Source organism: Oryctolagus cuniculus, chromosome X (assembly GCF_051225735.1).
Source record: "Oryctolagus cuniculus isolate XC-2025 breed Fujian yellow rabbit chromosome X, ASM5122573v1, whole genome shotgun sequence".
In the NCBI taxonomy this organism is placed as follows: domain Eukaryota; kingdom Metazoa; phylum Chordata; class Mammalia; order Lagomorpha; family Leporidae; genus Oryctolagus; species Oryctolagus cuniculus.
This window is the reverse complement of record NC_142888.1, coordinates 106,140,052-106,160,446: the sequence shown is the minus strand read 5'-3', so window position 1 is coordinate 106,160,446 and position 20,395 is coordinate 106,140,052. Positions and strand designations below refer to the sequence as shown.

Sequence of the window (20,395 nt, the reverse complement as noted above, 5' to 3'; positions counted from 1 at the left end):
TGGTTTCATTATTCTGTCAAAATAGTAAACTAATACCTGCCTCATCTAGCTCACCAGATTCTTGGAAGTGTCATATAAGATGGTGAACAAGAGAGTGCTTTGCAAATTATAAAATGTTGTAGAGATGAGAGTGTAGTAATATGAATGCCTTTGAAATGTCCTCAGAAGAGCTCTACTTTCAATAAAGCCAGACTACTGGCTTTTTAGGGGTTCATTATAATTTCTGTGGGCTTGTGGCACTTTTGTCTTCAAGGCCCCTCCTATAAAAATCTTTTTTTAAACTTTTATTTAATGAATATAACTTTCCAAAGTACGGCTTATGGATTACAATGGTTTCCCCCCCATAACGTCCCTCCCACCTGCATCCCTCCCCTTTCCCACTCCCTCTCCCCTTCCATTCACATGAGGATTCATTTTCGATTCTCTTTATATACAGAAGATCAGTTTAGCATACATTAAGTAAAGATTTCAACAGTTTGCTCCCACACAGAAACATGAAGTGAAAAATAATAGATGATTTTTTAAATGATGATGAAATCAGATCAGACCTATTGTCATGTTTAATCCCAGCGAGAGTCAAGTTGGGAATTGCTAATTTCTTCTTTTTTTTTTTTAACAGAAGATCAGTTTAGTATACATTAAGTAAAGATTTCAACAGTTTGCACCCCCATAGAAACACAAAGCGAAATATACTGTTTGAGTACTCGTTATAGCATTAAGCCTCAATGTACAGCACATTAAGGACAGAGATCCTACATGAGGAGTAAGTGCACAGTGACTCCTGTTGTTGACTTTACAAATTGACACTCCTGTTTATGGCATCAGTAATCTCCCTATGCACCAGTCATGAGTTTCCAAGGCTATGGAAGCCCCTTGAGTTCTCCGACTCTTATCTTGTTTAGACAAGGTCATAGTCAAAGTGGAGGTTCTCTCCTCCCTTCAGAGAAAGGTACCTCCTTCTTTGAAGACCTGTTCTTTCCACTGGGATCTCACTCACAGAGATATTTCATTTAGGTTTTTTTTTTTTTTTGCCAGAGTGTCTTGGCTTTCCATGCCTGAAATACTCTCATGGGCTTTTCAGCCAGATCGGAATGCCTTTAGGGCTGATTCTGAGGCCAGAGTGCTGTTTAGGACATCTGCCATTCTATGAGTCTGCTGAGTATCTCGCTTCCCATGTTGGATCACTCTCCCCTTTATTTATTCTAACAGTTAGTATTAGCAGGTACTAGACTTGTTTATGTGCTCCCTTTGACTCTTAGTCCTTTCATTATGATCAATTGTGAACTGAAATTGATCACTTGGACTAGTGAGATGGCATTGGTACATGTCACCTTGATGGGATTAAATTGGAGTCCCCTGGTATGTTTCTAACTCTACCATTTGGGGCAAGTCAGCTTGAGCATGCATTGGTATAAAGATGTACATATCATTATATATTAAAATTTTCAACCTAAAAGTTAATTTTTGGGTTTTTTACCTTTAAGAAATTTACTGATATGTAGAGAACGAATTTCATGAATTTCATAGGTACATTCCAAGAATACAACAATACGTTCCTCACTCTTTCCTTCACTCCTCATTTCTTTTAATTTTTTTTCAGTAGCATAACTTCTTTTTAAAATTTTTTTGTTTACATAAGGTGAATGAATTTCATGCATTTCATATACACAGATTTAGGAGTATTAGTGATACTTCACACCCTACCCTCTCTCCTGCCCATATTCCCACCCTCCCTCCTCCTTCCTTATTTTTTCTTTTAAGTTTTATAGTGACATACTTTCAGTTCATTTTATAATCACAGGCTTAACCCTCCACTAAATAAATAATTCGAGTAGTAAATAGAAAAACCGTTGACTTCATAATCACAGGCCCAATGCTCCTCTAAACAAAGATCTCAGAAATGATTATAAACAATCAAATTACAAGATATCAATTCTGCTCATATACTTTTCTTTGGTACTCTATATTAGCTACCACAAATCAGAGAAACATATGATGCTTACTACTTTGGGTCTGTCTTATTTCACTAATCATGTTGGTCTCCAGTTGTATCCATTTTCTTGCAAAATATAAGATGTTATTCCTCTTGATGGCTGAGTAGTATTCCATCATGTATATACACCACTTTTTGTTCTGTTATGGGTTGATAGACATCTGGGTTGATTCTGTATCTTAGCTATTATGAATTGAGCTGCTATAAACGTGCTCATGGATAACACTTTCATATCCTGATCTCATTTCCTTTGGGTATATTCTCAAGAGTGGGATGACAGGTTATCCTGTAGGTCTATTTTCAGATTTCTGAGGCATCTCCAGACTCTTTCATAATGGTTGTACTACTTTACATTCCCACCAAAAGTATAGTAGGGTATCTTTCTGTACATCCCATCCAGGATTTTTTATTTTTTGAATTTTGGATGATGACCATTCTAACTGGGGTGAGGTGAAACCTCATTGTGGTTTTTGTCATTTCCTTGAATGTTAGTGATCCTGAGCATTTTCCATGTATCAGTTGGCCATTTGAATTTAATCTTTTGAGAAATACCTGTTCATGTCCTTTACCCATTTCTTAACTGGATTGTTTACCTTCTTGTTGAGTTTCTTCAGCTCTTTAGATATCCTGGATTAAATTCTATTTTCTCCCATTCAGTGGGTTGCTTCTTCACTTTTTTGAGTGTTTCCTTTGCTGTGCAGAAGCTTCTTAGCTGGATGTAATCCCACTTGTCTATTTTTGCTTTGATTGCCTGTTCTTCCTGGTCTTATCCAAGAAGGTTTTGTTTATGCCAATATATTGCAATATGTCCCCTATGTTTTTCTCCGCAATTTGATGCTTTCAGATCTTAGGTTTAGACCTTTGATCCACTCTGAGTTGAATTTTGTATAAAAAGTGTTAGGAAGGGGTCTTGTTTTATGTTTCCACATGCAGTGATACAATATTTCCAATACCATTTGTTGAAGACACTGTCCGTCCTTTCTTTAGGGAGTGATTTTTAGCTTGTTTGCCAAAGATTAGTTTGTTGTGGATGTGTGCATTAATTTCTGTGGTTTATAGTCTGTTCCATTGGTCCACATGTCTATTTTTGTGTCATTACCAGGCTGTTTCAATTATAATTGCCCTGTAGTATGTCTTGAAATCTGATATTGAGATGCCTCTGGCTTTATTTTTTTTGTTTAACATTGCTTTAGCTATTCAGGGTCTCTTGTTTTTCTGTATGAATTTTTTGGATTATTTTTCTTGATCTTAGAAGAATGTTCTTCATATTTTGATTAGGATTGCAATGAATCTATAAATTGCTTCAAGTAATATGGATATTTTTGATATTTCTTCCAATCTTTTTCCTTTTGTTGTATCTTCTATTTCTTTCCTTAATATTTTGTAACATTTGTTGTAGAGATCTTTCACATCCTTTGTTAAATTTAAATTTTTGTAGCTATTGTTTTGATTCTTAAAATATATAATACATATTGGCTCCCAAATGTATTATGGGCCTTAGGCATGGTGTTTCCTAAGCCTAATGGATAAATCAATTTTGAAAGCTGTACAAAATATAAATAATACCCATTTAAAGACATTGACTGTGAAGGGTTAGGTGATTCAAGATTAGAAAGAGGAGAGAAGCCTGAAAAGTGAAATCTAATAGTGACATTCTCTCTCTCTCTCAATAAAATGTTAATTTCCAATGTATAAATGCAAGGCTGAGAAGTTGAGCAGAGTTTACAAGTTTAGGTGCTAGAGCATAGAATGGAAAGTCAGGACCAATCAAAGCAGAGAATTTCTATTGAAGCCCTCAGTTTTGGGTTGAGACCCTGAAGCACAACATGCTCAGTATAAGCAGCAATCCAGGATGATTTGTTCTATTCTGGAGATGTAGTGTGGGAATATCTGCATAAATACAATTAGTTTGCAACATTTGTCACACTCATCCTGGATGTGGATCTTACTCTTGGAAAACTATCTGTAGGAGCCAGTAGTAGATGTTGTAACTTATGTGAAGTTTGGTTTTTCATAGATAATTATGTGGTCTTTGAACATTTAGGATCCCAAGTTTCTTTACAGGTATATAGCATGGAACTTATTTTTATACCATGTCCCCCCAAATTAAAACTTCTGACCATTTGGAAAATAAGGTTTTTTAATCATTACATTAAAAGTGATAATACAAGATTGCAAAAGGAATGCTAAGTCTCCTTAAAAACTGAACTTTTTAAAACAGTTCTCAAAGACCGTTCTTTGTACCTGCATTATCACAAATGCTATTATAATTACAAATAAGTCATATCTGTTAATTAAAGCTTGCTTAAGGGAGTCATTTAACAGAAGCTTATTAACAATTAATTTAGATTTGTGAGTAATAGTTGATAGAATTTTATTTAGCCTTTGTCTAAAAGATCATACAAATTCAGATTAGTCAGATTCCCAAATAATATGATTTGGCAAATCTTTGTTATAAAAGGCAAATCTGGGGGCCAGTGTTACAGTGTAGCGGGTAGAACTGCTGCCTTTTACACCTGTGCCCATATGGGATGCAGATGATGGAGGCTGTGGCTTTAACCCACTGTGCCATAGCACCCATCCCATGCAATTGGCATTTTAACAAGACAAAAAGGATCAAAATTATGTTTCAGTAGAGCCTGGGGAAGAAAAATCAATATTTTGAGACATGATTTCAGTTATTCTTCTAAGGAAGAGCAATGACTGAAGCAATACTTTTTTTTTTTTTCAGGTAGTCCAGGTATGGCCAAGAGTGTTTAAAAGGAATTGAGGGAAGGTGGCCGACGCCACGGCTCAATAGGCTAATCCTCCACCTAGTGGCGCTGGCACCCCGAGTTCTAGTCCCGGTCGGGGCGCCGGATTCTGTCCCGGTTGCCCCTCTTCCAGGCCAGCCCTCTGCTGTGGCCCGGGAAGGCAGTGAAGGATGGCCCAAGTGCTTGGGCCCTGCACCCCGTGGGAGACCAGGAGAAACACCTTGCTCCTGCCTTCGGATCAGCGTGGTGCGCCGGCCGCAGCGCACTGGCCGTGGCGGCCATTGGAGGGTAAACCAACAGCAAAAGGAAGACCTTTCTCTCTGTCTCTCTCTCTCACTATCCACTCTGCCTGTCAAAAAAAAAAAAAAAGGAATTGAGGGAGGGAATGAGGGAGGCATTTAGAATGATCACTTAAGAGAAGTTTTAACTAATTGTAATGAAACAATTTCCTATTTGATGGAAAAACTTGAAATGACATTGAAAGGGCACCAGCAACATGGGTTTTCCCTTCTCCCTTAATGCCTCCCTCCCACACCTTCATTTTCCCAAGATATTAAGCTGTCCGTTGCTTTCTAAATTACACCCTTTTGCTTTATTGTGGCCTCAGAGGGAACACATTTAATCTGAAGATATCTTTTGATGGCCATTTTAGTTCCTCCATTTCCCGGAACTGCACTCATTTTTCCATGGACTATGACGTGGGTACGTGTGGTGGAATGAGAAGTCCATGTCAAGATGATCACTGGCAAGCGAGTGTCAGTTACTCAGGAATGGCTTTGAAACCCACCTGGCAACGAAACCTGCCTGGCAACAGGCTGTGATTGGTTGGGGCATAGACCGCCACTTGACCGGATTGGCTGGTCTTGGCTATATAAGCTATTGTACTATCTGAAATAAACGAGTCTGCGGGCTGCTTGCCTCAAGCCCACTTTCACCTGACTCCCAGGGTCTGTGTGGTAACTCTTTGCCTCTTGCCCCTACCACGCTCCTCCTCTCAGAAGCAATCCACTGCAACATTGTTGAGAAATCAACTGCAACAGGTACCCCTGTTCAAATTCAGGAGAGAATCATATCATTAATTCAAAGGAATTTGTATTTTCTGGGGTGTTACTTTTTGTAAATCATATTCAATCATATTTCCAAAAGCACACTCAAATCCCTTGTTACCTGGGTGCAAGAGAATTCAGTTCACTGCCTTGTCTTCTGATAGAAATGACCATAAAACAAATAGCTCTTCCTAAGCACCATCTCTGTGAGGAATTCACATGAAGAGCTAAAGTGAGACATAGAGGAAAGAACAGCGAGGGGTTATCTTTAAAGAGGTTATAACCAAAAGGCAGATAAAGGATACATATTAGGGAATGGTGTATGGCCTTTGCTATGCTCTATATTGGGATCTAATCTCTTCAGCTCCCACTGTGCTTAGCATAGTGGCTGGTGTATCTTAGCCACTCAATAAAGGGATGTTAAATACATTAACTAAATGAATTAGTGTGAGCATGAATTCGGCATTAAGCCACACTTTCCGCCAGGACAGAGTTCATCCAAGGGAAGCTAATGCAGTACTTACAAGGAGGCAAGAGAAATCTGATGGTTCGCTGACCATCAACTCAGCAGTAGATTCTAGCCTTGGATGAGATCATTTGCTGTTTGAGAATATGACAAAAACTATGAACATTTGTTCCAGAAAAATACATGATTGTACAAATGCAGTAAGTTTTTGAGTGAAATTTGTTCTTCCTCTGGATTCTCCAAGTGTCCATAGTCCTCTGATTAGAAACATCTCTACTAAGGACCTATTATGAGTCAGGTGCTGTTTGTTCCATATACTAAGTACTTTAAGGGCCCAGAACAGAGGTATTTATCCTAACCTAGTGATTCAGAATAGGCTTCCAGGAGAGTAGAAGATTGAGTCTGAAATCTGAAGGATGAGTGGAATCCTAGGGATAATTCATAAGATACCATTCAGAGAAAACTTACCTGTAAACCCTATTCAAAGTAACACCCCATTCTATATTACATTACAATTTCTTCACTTGTATAGCTCTTGTCCCGACCTGTACTTGTTATTTGTTCTGTTGACATAATTATTTTCAGTCTCCCCACTAGAATATAAGTGCCATGAAAGTTAGTGGAATTCTGTTTGTTGTGTTTCTTGCTATATCCTCAGCTTCTGAAACACTGTTGGACATGCTCAATTACTGAATGAATGAGAGCTTCCTAGGCTGGTGGAAAGAATGAACTAGAGCACAGAACCATGAGAGAGAATGGGGATTATGAACAATTTAGTGTACCTTGAGGGTAAACTGTAAGAGTGACAGATGAGACCAAAGAGGAAAGGGGTGTACAAGTCACTGAGAACCTTTTAAGATAGTTGAAGCTTCTGTAGCTCTAATGCAGAGGGTAAATCCATATATACAGTCATCTCTGGGGACAAGAGCCTAACTTACAGGAGAAGAAACTGTGGACTGCAGTGGGACAGAGAAGGCGAATTAAAGGAAGTCCAGTATAGACTGATTTAGGGTGTTCTTTCATACAAATAGTCCTTGCCTTTGACTCATTTTAAGTCTTCGAGTATTGGGGACTGGCATCTTGAATTTGAGCTCTGTTAATAACGATGATGATGCTACGAATAAAGTCGATCAGATACTTTGCAGCCCAGACATGTACATAGATTTTGTCATTTCACCCTTACAACTACCTTATGAAGGAGGTGCTATTACAGCATAATCCCATGATGTAGGCAAGGAAATTGAGACATGGGTGAAGCAATTTCTGCTATGTTACACTTCTGTATATGGAAGAATAAGGATTTCAAACTAGGCAGTTTGAATGCAGAGCCTAATTCTAATCAGTAACTTCTGCATTTGTGCTACTAGACTTGTGTCTTCCCTCAGGCCCTGTCTCTGGACTTAGATGGACTCAGTACTATACCACTAGGCTTCTAGTCCTTAATTCTCATCAGTGCCCTAACATTTGCTCATGAGCCTTTGTGCCAAAGTCTTGCTCTGGTATGTAATAAAACATCACACAAAGAATAATCAGATCCCTAATGACATTTAACACTGAATTCTCTAGAGGTCATTTGAGTGGATTAGAAATGATCTGGGCCAAATCTTGCTTTCAAATCAGTATTGATGCTGTCACTTTAAGTGAATTGTGGCCAGAAACAGTATCTTTGATTATCCTGGTCTAGAGAAGGCCTTTTCTGTGCAAGCAGGTAGTGGTTTGTGCCAGGGAAAGTAGAAACTAGAATGTCTGTGGGCCTGGTTGCTTTGAATTTGTCTATATTGCAATGAATATATGTGAAAATATAATGAGGTGATTGTGGTAACTATTAACATTTTTGGGCTGCTTACTACTTGTCAGATGCTTTTTCTGGCATTTTACATGCATTTGCTTATTTAATCTGTGTAAATTTATGAGGTAGGTACTTTTGTCTTCATTTTATAGATGAGGAACTGATAAAAAATATTTATTTTAATTGGCCAAACTACAAAGTTGGAAAGTGGAAAGTTTATAATATGAATCCAGTCAATTCCAACTCCAAAGTCTGTTCTAATGAGAAGAGCTGTTATTTGTAAGGTGATTTCATCACGTTTTGCAACACATTTAAATTAAGAAACATGTACTGAGTATCTGTGATGTATTCTACTGGGAACTGAATTAGGTTGTGTTCACATAATTCAGGTGATAGATACTTAAACTAGGACACTGGAAATAGGTTTGGGACCGAGGGACAGATACGAATGACATTTTGGAGATCGAATAAGTAGAAGGTAGTGACTGTTTAGATCAACTCTGGGCAGGAACATGTGTAGGGAATGGCTGATGGAGGAATCAAAAATGACTTGGAAATTGTTTGTACCTATGACTAGGAAAATAATGACTGAATTAACAGATGATTAGAGGAGTCTGTAGTCAGGTTTGAAGCTTAGGAGAGATATCAAGATTGAAAGCTCAAGAGGGTATGGGGAGGGTAGAGGCAAGACTTTCAGGAAACCACTGTATTTAGAGAATGGTTAGAATAAGAGGAGTCAGTGAAAATTATTGAAAAGAAGTGGACAGAGATTTAAGGTGAGAACTAAGAGGACAGATTTGTATAAGCCTTAGGAGGAGGAAATTATAAACACTCTCAGATGGTCTGTGATGGTCATGATGAATATGGAGAGGAGGCATTGGGATCCACGGTTATAGAAATGCTGTTTACCTTTATGAGCACATTGGTCATGGTAAGTAGAGACAGCATACTGCAGGGGGAAAGAAGGGCACAGATAATGAAAAGGAAGCCTTTTGAAAAAGAAGTCGGTAGGATAGGAATGACAGAAAATAGATAGTAACTTGCAAGAGGTGTAGGTTTATTTATTTTTGGATGTGAGGACTAGAGTGGTCCCATGTCTGGGCCCAAGGGTATGAATCCTGGGGAGAATGAAGAAGGGGATAGTTGGAAGGACAGCAATAATATGGTGAGGATGAGAGATAAGCACAGAGCAAGATGGTGCCTTACAACAGTGTAGGGCTATGTTTATATTGGACAAAAATATAAGTGTAAATATTAGGGAATTGTCCTATAATGGATATTTTTCTTACAGAAACATGAGGCAACAATCATTAGCTAATACTGAAGGGACCCAGAATGCTTTGGAGTTTTTTTTTTTTTTTAAGCTTTACAAGTTTTTTTTTTTTTACTTGAAATTCAGAAGGAAACAGACAGCAAGAGAGTGAGTTGCCATACACTGGGCCATTCCCCAAATGCCCACAATAGCAGAAGCTGGGCCCGAAGCTAAGAACTCCATCTGGGTCCCTCATGTGGGTGGCAAGAGCCCAAATACTTGAGCCATCGTCTATTCCTCCCGGGGTGTATGTTAGTAGGAAGTTGAATTGGAAGCAGAGTAGACAAGACTCAAACCAGGCACACTGTGATATGGAATGCAGGCATTCCAAGGAGTAACTTACCTGCTGCACCAAACACCTATCCTTGCCTTTAGAATTTTGAGAATGAGTTGAGAAAAAATTTGAGAGGAGAAAATCAAAATGGATGGATGTGAAATTGCAATATTTAAGTAAATTAAATCTTCAGAACATTATTCTAGGAGACCAGAAGGAAAATGTTTCAAAGGAAAATACATTAGGAGATGAATTGTAGTATATCTTTCATATATTGAGAATATTGAAGACTCTTAGAAATTATTTTGTAAATGGGGCCAGTACTGTGGCATAGTGGCACTGGTTCAAGACCCGGCTACTCCACTTCTAATACAGCTCCCTACTAATGCACCTGGGAAAGCAGTGGAAAATGTCCCAAGTGCCTGTGTCCCTGTACCCACGTGGGAGACCTGGAAGAAGCTCCTGGCTTTGCATTGGCCCAGCTCCAGTCATTGCTGTCATTTGGGGAGTGAACCAGCAGATGAAAGATCTCTATCTCTGCCTCTTTCTTTCCACCTTTCAAATACATAAATCTCTTTCCACCTTTCAAATACATAAATTAGAAGAAAGCATTTCTTTGATAGATAAATTACATTTAATTTCTACTGCATTTTCCAACTTATTTGTAAGTCATTTCATGCAATAACTATTAATATCCCATATCATGTTTTCCAAGGAATGAATTTTAGGAATTGCAGATATAGGGAGTTGGTTTGAGATAAATCAAAGAGTTAGTAAAGTACAGTGAGAACCCAAATACCATTTCCTCAAATACATGTGTAATAGAGTCATTTAGTGCTGGGCTGTGACTTCTGCCAGCAATGCTTTGTAGCCTGGAAGCTGGACCAGAGAAAATGGATACTTGGTGTCTGGCCAAGCTTGGGTTTTGGCCAGGCAAAAATTGTAGAAGCCAAAGGCAGGCAAATAGTTGAAGATCTAGTGATAATTATGTCGGTGTGGTTGGTGGGTGTATGAAGGAGAAAGGCAAAATAACTGGGAAGGGTAGGAAAAGATGAAGATCAGTAGTCATATGACATCAAAGGTTATTTCTAATGGAAAAGAGGGAAGGGCAGAAATAAAGAGGTGATAGCCAGAGCAGAAGCTTATGTGTCCATCTATCTTTCTGTATACCTATGCTAATTATTTAACAAAAAGGGTACTTTAAACCATAAAATGCAGTTGAGAGATGAAAATGAAGATGAAAAGCAGGCTGATGCATTTGGTAATTAGGAGATCATTAGTCACCTCTAAGTGAATAATTTGTACACTGCTAAGTGTTAATATGGAATGTGTGGTGAAGAAGTGTAAAAAATGAAACCTATTCACTGATTTTTGCCAGTTAAAGAATGAGAAATGGTGAGTTGAGAAGAATGAAATGTCACTGTGTTTTTAAAAACTTATTTTGTTTGCAACTATGTAGAGCAGTTGAAATGGGTGCTTGAGGTGCATAGAAAATTTGCTGGGAGGATTGCGATGGGAAGAAAGTAAGGAATAAAATCAGATAACCAGCAGTATTGAGGGCCCAGAAGAGGAAAGTTAAAATAGATTCATCTGAAGGTGTTTCTCTGGCTTGTGTTATTTTAAAACAGGAACATTAGCAAAGGTAACTGAGGGGAAATCAGGAGGGCCTTCACAAGTTGAGACAATGGAGACGTGTTGTGAGTGGCGGTGGCAATGAGATTGATGACTGATATACTGGTATTGAAAGAGCAAATCAGACTGCACCTAGAAGGGTGTGGCAAGCTTTTCCCTTGAGTTGCATGTAGGGCGATATTACAAATTTTAATCGAAGAGAGTGAGGCTGGAGAGGAGTTGGAATTGAAGTTCTTCAAAGCAGGAGTCAAAGAATTGCTAAGCCAGGTTGTGAATCTCCATCTACAGGCGTGTATGTGACTAGAATCATTTTTAGAAATACAGTGTGAGAACGGGATCTTGGGTATGAAAGATGAGAAGGTGGAGGTGTCCCTGGATGACAGTGTAAGCTTCAAGGGAGAGATAGCTAAGAACAGTGGTAGGCAAGCATCTGATGAGAGAAGAAATGGGAAAACTGCTCTACAGGCCTGAGAAGAAGAGGAAGAGGGACATCTCATTGAAAGAGTCATGAGGGATGTAACGCTCTCAGAGGAAAACTGAGGAATAGGCACGGGCAGAAGGTAAATCACAGGGCAGAGTGAGTGGTCTGGTGAAAAGTGAAAATATCAAAACTGTTTCTGACAGTGAAACAAGGCTCTGGACAGCATAATGGAATGGAGCAGAGGGGATGCGCAGAGCAGAGAAATAGGCTAGGGAAAGGGATGGATTGAGTTAGAGAGTGCTGGAAATAAAGCAAAATGCACTCATTTTGATGGTTTTATTCTGTGAGCTAGAGTGATGGTGTGTAACAGAGGTGAAGGACACAAGGAACTGAAGCTCGACTCTAGGACCTAAGTGAGAGGGGTAGGCAGTTCCTGCCCTGGGAGGAAGGACACTGGCATGATGCACTACAGCTGTGAGACTCCCCAAGCAGTCTTAGCAAGACTGAGGACTGTGCTGGGGTTTAGAACTGTATCATTATGCTTACCTGCACTTCAGAGAGATGGTAAAAGTACAGCTGTTTCTGAATCATGACACCCCACAGCAAAGATCTTTATTCAAAGCAAAGCACAGAATGTCCTCCTGATTCTATTTCTGGTGGTGGATGGACTTCCTATCCATATGGATTGACAGTGCCTCCCAATACCTTTGTTAACAGGGTGTTTTCAGAGATGAAAAGGAGCCAAGACCAACTTGGGCCAACTTGGGAGGCTTCCTTCAGGGTCAGCATTGGGGAATTGTGGCTTAGGGAAACTGGTCACAGTCATTGGTATCTTCTCACTTTCCCTTTAGCTGCCCTCACTGCCACCTGTCCGCAGCACTTTTAGGGCTCTTGTACCATTTCCTGTTCAATCAGTGCTGTTTCTAGGAGCCATCCTGCTTCAAACCCTAGCCAGGTTCCGCTCCAAAGCTTTTCCTTCCCTTATACCAATGCCTGATTCTATACCTTCAGAGGCCTACCCTCCTCTTCCCCTCTTTCCAGGATCCTGTCCTGGTAGCTAACAAGTGAATTGGAACAAAAATAGTTGAGTATAATAATAAATTAATGCCTTCATTCCCCTGGGGTGTTTTTTTTTTCCATTTGAGTGTCAACCCAAAGAGAAACTATAGTGATGGGAATTCCAAGCTCTAGAGTAGGGGAAGAAAAAAGCAAGGAAAGGCATTAGGGCCCTCAAATTAAATCAGCATGGCATTGTATGCCTGCTGGTTTCACTAGGGTCAAGGGCTGATTCTGTTTCCCAGAGCACTTGGGATTAGCCCGCATTTCCGGTGACCTAGAAGTAATGACATCCCAAATTGATTGGATACAATGACTTGCAACTTCGTGTATTTTCATTCTCTGCCCCATCTATTGAGGCCACTTTGAGTTGTGTGGTTATTTTTTTTTCCTCTTCCTCAGAAACTTTATACTCCAGCTTGCCTGAGGCATAAATAAGCTAAATCTTGCAAAGAGCCTTAGAAAGGTACTTCTCCCTAAAATCAATGCAAAGAAGCTTTGAAAATAGACCCATTAAGTGGTTTTAACTCTGCATGAAAAACTGTATAATCAGATAAATCTAATTCTTGAACAGGCTGAAACCTGAGTTTTATTATCAATTTTCCTCCCACTAGCCAAGGAACCCCAGATGCCCACTAAGGAATGTAAATGTCAAGGTGGGCTTTTTTGATGTGCTGCTTCTAGGGAGTCTGGCTATGTCACTGGCCTGTTGTTTTCAAGCAGTGTCTGAGGCCCTTGCCAGCAATCACAGGGCTAAATACTCGCCATATATAGAATCTAAAGTGGCACAAAGTGCTACCTAGAGACAGCTCTAAGCAAAATGGAGATACTTTACTTGTTATTCAGAGAATCCATTTGATATATGTCTGTTCTTCAGTAAAGTGTGTGCTGTCCCCATGTTTCCATGTCAGAGTTGCCTGTTCAGAATGGTAAAATCACAGAATATATTTTTTAATCTGGGAATTTCCCAAGCTAATGTCTTCATCATCTAGCTAACATCCCATCAGTTTTACTCTCCAATTCCAGGCATCTTATATGTAGAGACACTTACAAGTATTCCGTGTTTTTCTTTGGGGCATTGAGTGCTTTTAGGCAACCCTTACACAGCTCAGAGACCTCTACTGTGTCCCTTATTATGGACCTGTTATACTGCAACATGTTCTATTTAAGTGCCCACCTACTGGCAGCTGTCACGTTGGAAATCAATCTGGCTAATGAATCTCTGCTAAGGTCCTAATACCTGATAATTGCCAAAATGTGGCTTCTGTCTTCCCCCTCAGGCATCTTTGCATTTTTAAAAGGGAACTTTTAGGACCACAAAACCTTTTTCTAAGGAATATCTTTCTATGATTTGAATTTCAGAGATTTATTCCTTTAATATTTAATACACGCCTACTTTGAGTCAGATATTGCATTAGGAACAATGGATATGCAATAATAAATTGTGGTTTCACTCTAAGGGGTTTACAGTAGAGTGTAAGAGATGGGCATGTAAAATAACTTGTGTGGTGTTCTAAGTGCTATCTACCTATCTTACCTGTCTACAAATTGATTTAGCACGCAGATGCAAACATACAGGTTGGGCTCATTGTAATCTCAACTGATGAAATAAGAAGTAGATGACATTATTTAAAGAGAGAAGGTAAAACTGTAAGAGAAAAGAACTGAGAACAGGACCCTGAGCACTTTAGCTTTCTAGGACTAATCAAAGGAAATGGAACAAACTGAGAAAGAACAGTAAAAAGTATAGAAGGCAAAGAATTAGGAGTGAATATTTGAGACCTAAGGGATAAGTATTTCAAAGGAGGGGTAGGAAATAGTTTCAAATGCAATCAAGTGGTCCAATTGAGTTGGAAATTAGGTCCAAGCAGTTGGAAATTTATTGGAGAGGTGAGGACAGAAGCCACATTGCTCCGGTTGAGAAGTGGCCCCGACTTCATTAGTCACCCTGTGCTACAGTAGGTGAAGGGGATGAGATCATCCAGGATATCATGAGCCATCAATTTGGAAGGAGTTAAGACCTGGCTCTTGTCATGGACAGCCCTGCTGCTCTTGGGGAGCAGCCCTGTCACAGGCAGGGCCCTTGGTGCCTTAGTTGGATGGCCCTTGCCAACAGTGACTCATTACTGTGTAGACGCAGTCTAACCAAACAAGGTGTTAGGAGTTTGAGAAGAAGGGGATGGAGCTTTTACATTTATTATTTAATTAAATCAGAAACCCTTTGAATATCCTTGGGAAAATTTAATTATGGATCAGTGAATTCTACTTTCCTTTAATGAAACACTGCATTTTCCTCTCTGAATAGTTCTTTAAAGAAACTCGCTGCTAGTCCCCAAAAGACAGCTATTATATGTTATCCCTGATTTGTGGTAGTTAATATACAGAGTACAAAATAATTTAATGTATATGAGTGAGCAAAATTGGTATTTTGAGATTATATTATTTAGAGCCCTTGTCTATATCATTGAGGAACAGTGGTTTCTGGACTTACTACTTGCTGAATTCTTCATTTAGTACAGGGTTAAGCTTGTGATTATAAAGTAAATTGGAAGTATGTCATTGTAAAAAAAAATAGGAAGGAGGGGTGTGGGAAGTGTCATTATTTTAAAACTGTATATATGAAATACATGAAATTTGTTCCCTTTATATAAATAAATTCTTTAAAAAAAAACACACACACTGGCTGCTATGCCTTCCTGAGGAAAACTAAGTTACTTCTTAATATCTTTGACTCTCATGTAAGTTATAGAAATTCATGTGTTACACTAAGTTTTTCTTTGTCTTCCTTTTAACTTTGTAGGATTTTCGTGGTATCTGGGTGCCTCCTCTGTAAGAAAGTATAAGTGTCCCACCCCTTCGCCAATCACCCTGCTACTCTTTCCTTTATTTATATTGGAACAAGATTTCCATTTTTCTTCTGTCCTCACTATATATTAAAGAATATATATGGAAGACAAGATTCTTTCTAAAGCCACAGCTCCCTTTACCTAAAACAGAAACCACTTTGCAAAGGGCCATTGTGTAGCAGACTTAAGGTGTTCATTATGATAGGTTCCGGATGTGGGCTTTACAGTTCATTTCCCTAATGGAATAAAACCACCCAATTCTAGTATTTGGGAACCCCTAAGCAGAGAGGAAATTGGCTAGCAGATATGCAGATGTGGGGGTCTGGGCTATCCAACTGCTGAGGTCTGGGATGGATCTTAATCACAGAGGAAGTTTGTAAGTAATAAAAGCAGCCTCTGTGGAGGCTCTTTGGGTCCCAAAGCTCATTTTATCCTAAGAATATAGGGCCCTGGGGCCTGTGTGTTCACAAGCAATAAAGCAACCACATTCTTCCCAAGTCCCTAAAAGAGCATACTAAAAACGATGCCTTCCTCAGCACTTCTTTACAAATGGTTCAAGAAGAAAAACCATGGCATCTTTTCTAATACCCACATCCTATTTTCAAATCTGCCTAAAATAGTGGCTTTAATTTACAAGATTCAGACAAGAGGGGAAAATGTGCTCAAAGGGACTGCTTGATTTTCTGCTCATCTTAACATTTTATAAAAATAAGTTTACCAGGAAAGCAATGATCTTGTGTAGAAAGCAATCTGATTGGGATGCCCAATCTTTTTGGTTTGTTTGCTTTGTTTTTGTCCTTTCTTTTCACTGGGGTGGACATCTTTCACCAAAACATCTCCCTGTCCTTGGCCATGGGTGAACAAAGAAACAACTTGCCAGTCTAACTATACAATGCTGCAAAGAAGGCATGGAGATTTGAAATTAGTCCTGCCATTGATGTATGTGGCAACAATGTAAAGTATCTGAAATAGGTACCACCACTGAACCTCTAATCAGTGTCTCTGGGGAACAGGACATAATGTATATAAGGTCAGGAAATTGCTACTATTAACTGGTCAGCTGGTACTGCTTAAGGCTTTGGGTTTGGCTTCAGGCTACTAGTCAAAGAACTAGCTAAAAGAAAAATAAATTGGCCACCTTGAATATTGTTGCTGTTGGGAAATAGAGGCAAAGATTAAATTTAGCTTTCGTGTGTGTGTGTGTGTATGTGTGTGTATTTTGAACACAGTACTCTCCCAGCCCTGGCAAACAGGGCTTTTGCTGCGGCCCACAACCTTTGAGAGGTCTTTCTCAAAATTTTCTGTCTTCTAGTGATGTTCAGGTGGGCTGCCTGGAGTGTGGGCTGGTTTCTGTGTGGGTCTCAGTACCCATTTTATTCCCATTCAGTGCACTATATATGTTCTGTTCTAGGCATGGGGTTGAACAGGTAAACCAGAGGACTCATTTTAATGAAATCTTTTCACAGGCCTGTGAATTGGACTCTCTCCCAAGAGAGTGGCCTGGTAAATGGACATCTCCTGATGAAGGATGTGCAAGAATTGGGCTGCCAGACTGCTACTGAGATGTTGATTTGGCACAACTCTCACATTCAACACAAAATGATTTTAGGGCACCATTGACGTAAGCATTGGCTCTGTCCTGTCTACATGCTGACCATTGATCAGACTTTTGTCTATAGCACGAGAGGGCCGTGACGGAAGCTTCTGGCCTCTCTTTAACACCCACCCTCCAAATGCTGGTACCAACACAGTCACAGCCCTGTCCTTTGCCTGTCATGAAGCCTGTGTTGTGTGTCATGTGGCAGATAGTGGATGGCCACGTTTATTCTCTGAAGGTCTTTGAGGCTATTGCTCTACACACGTTCTTCCTGTTGTCCTTTGTTGTCTCTGATTGATAGGACTATGTCATGTTCTCTGAGGCTGATCTTAAACTGTGCCAGATGAGGGACAGGCTTTAAGAGAACCTTGCTTTAAGAGAACCAATCTTTCTTTTTAACTCTACCCACGGACCCCTTACCTATCCTTCCAGCTGGTGGGACTGTGTGACAAAGGTGCATCAACTTTAATTAACTTGATAGATGCACTGAAACCCTGAGAAAAGAGCCACCTCATTGCATATTGGAAGAGCCTAGACTTGGTGGAAGTTCTCCTAATGAAAGGGTCAAGACTCTTGGGTTGTGATGCAGCAGGTTAAGCTGCTGCCTGTGAAACTGGAATTTCATGTTGGAGTCCCAGCTACTCTGCTTCCATTTCAGCTCCCTGATAATGAGCCTGGGAAAGCAGCAGAAGACGGTGCATGTTCTTGAGTCCCTGCCACCCATGTGGGAGACCCAGATAGAGTTCCTGGCTTCTAGCTTCAGCCTGGCCCATCCCTGGCCATCACAGCCATTTGAGGAGTGAACCAGCAGATGAAAGATCTTTCTCCCCCTCCCTATAACTTTACCTTACAAATCAATCTTAAGTATTCTTGCCTATTTTTCCTGATTTTTAAATTTTAAAATCTTTAAAATGTGGAAATAAAATAATAAGTTTCTTAAAGACAAGGTCTGCTTTTTAAGTTTATTCTGTATGTATTGCTGTAGTGGGTATTTTATGCATGTGCATAGTATTTTATGAACAGAACACCTGTCTTTTCTAGATCTGTTCTTTTCCCTATCTCAGCCACAATCTACATGGTTTCCGCAGGAATCAACATATTACTACAACGTGACCTCATCTTTTTTTTTTAATATCTTTTTTTTTTTTTATAAGATTTCTTTATTTGAAAGAGTTACACAGAGTGAGAAGGAGAGGCAGAGAGAGAAAGGTCTTTTTTTTTTTGACAGGCAGAGTTAGAGAGAGAAAGAGAGAAAGGTCTTCCTTTTTCCGTTGGTTCACCCCCAAAATGGCTGCTATGCCAATCCGAAGCCAGGAGCCAGGTGCTTCTCCTGGTCTCCCGTGTGGGTGCAGGGCCCAAGCACTTTGGCCATCCTCCACTGCCCTCCCAGGCCACAGTAGAGAGCTGGACTGGAAGAGGAGCAACCGGGACAGAATCCGGTACCCCAACTGGGACTAGAACCCAGGGTGCTGGCACTGCAGGTGGAGGATTAGCCTAGTGAACCACAACAGGTCTTCAATCTGTTGGTTCACTCCCCAGATGGAGCTGTGCCAATCCAAAGCCAGGAGCCAAGAGCTGCTTCTGGGTCTCCCACGCGGGCGCAGGGGCCCAAGGTCTTGGGCCATCTTCTGCTTTCCTAGGCCATAGCAGAGAGCTGGACTGAAAGTGGAGCAGCCAGAACTCGAATTGGCACCCATATGGGTTGCTGGCAGTGCAGGTGGATGCTTAACCCACTACTCCACAGCGCTGGCCCTGTGACCTCATCTTTTATCCACAGTGGGTTGTTTAAAGGTTTGCTGAATGACCCAAAGTGGGACAATTTCCTCTGTCCACTCAGGTGAGGGGGAGTAAAGAGAGTATTCTAAGCACTTAGTAAATACGTATTGACCTGAACTGAAGAAAGTGTGAAGCTTTTGGAAACTGTATATATATAAAAATCTTCCAAAACATGAATTAAGGGATGATTAGTCCCATTTCACGGAAAAAGTTTTGCCATACCAGAAGATTCACTATAATTTCACTTTAAATAGCAATCTTTCTAGTACATTCAAGTTTTTGTTTATGATCATTAACTGCTTGACAGGCTCAGGTTTAAGGCAGAGAGCATTTTAAAGTTAAAGCATCAGGAAACACTTTTCGTTCAATTCTCTTTCTCTGGGTCCACAGCCTGAACTCTATAAAGACCTCTCCTTTCCAAACAGTGAGTTGTGGGCTAATAAATGGGTTAGCGCCTAGTATCAGTATTGGCTAAATGATGCTAAAAGAAAAAAAAAAGTGGTGCTTTCGAATTGTGAGTTCCAGTTAGTATGTTTTATAGGGTTCTATTTACTTTTTCTTTAAAATTTTTTGACAGGCAGAGTGGACAGTGAGAGAGAGAGAGAGACAGAGAGAAAGGTCTTCCTTTTGCCCTTGGTTCACCCTCCAATGGCTGCTGCGGCCGGCACGCTGCGGCCGGCACGCTGAGGCCGGCGCACCGCGCTGATCCGATGGCAGGAGCCAGGTACTTATCCTGGTCTCCCATGGGGTGCAGGGCCCAAGCACTTGGGCCATCCTCCACTGCACTCCCTGGCCACAGCAGAGAGCTGGCCTGGAAGAGGGGCAACCGGGACAGAATCTGGAGCCCCGACCGGGACTAGAACCCGGTGTGCCAGCGCCGCAAGGCGGAGAATTAGCCTAGTGAGCCATGGCGCCGGCCTATAGGGTTCTATTTAAAGATGATTAAATATACAACAAATTAATCTAAGGGTGTGTGTGTGTGTGTGTGTGTGAGAGAGAGAGAGAGAGAGAGAGAGAGAGAATATGGTTACCAAAGAAATGGATAGAATCAAGGGTTGCTAATGACAAAGAATAAGAACCATCAGTACTATATCTATTGAAGATGGGTTCATGCACATCAGTGACTACCAATAGGCTTCTGATATACCGCAGGACAAGAGGAAAACAAAGTTGGACAGCAGCCCTTTGGAGCACAAGTCCAAAGTCAAATAACCCATCCGACATATTTGAAAGGCCTGCATGTAATTGTCTGATGAGGGAAGAAGTGATACATGGCCCTAAGCAGATTAATGCTAGACAGTATAAAAAAGTCAAGTTCAAACTAAGCTTATTTGAAGAAGGAAAAAGGAAGAAGAAAGATGAATAGGAGGAAGAGAAAATAGAAGAAAGGAAAAAATGATGATTTTGTGAACACAGCTTCCAAGAGCTATGGAA

General features: G+C 40.3%; 1 protein-coding gene across 27 annotated transcripts in view; it reads left to right on the top strand.

The window, feature by feature from the left end:
• The window catches only part of LOC149119716 (uncharacterized), a 367,358-nt gene that overhangs the window by 141,654 nt on the left and 205,309 nt on the right, over nt 1-20,395 (top strand). For 20 of the 27 annotated variants that reach the window (XR_016228236.1, XR_016228229.1, XR_016228238.1 and 17 more), the window contains 2 exons: nt 17,055-17,209; nt 17,844-18,119. The exons of 6 other annotated variants lie outside the window; for them this stretch is intronic. Coding sequence is in view for 1 of the 21 variants with exons in the window: in XM_089324680.1 (XP_089180806.1) it covers nt 17,055-17,208 (154 nt within the window). In the remaining 20 variants the exon portion in view is untranslated. Of the gene's footprint in view, nt 1-4,724; nt 5,035-17,054; nt 17,210-17,843; nt 18,120-20,395 lie in introns of those variants that run through there. One more of the 27 variants, XR_016228233.1, reaches the window with a different exon arrangement.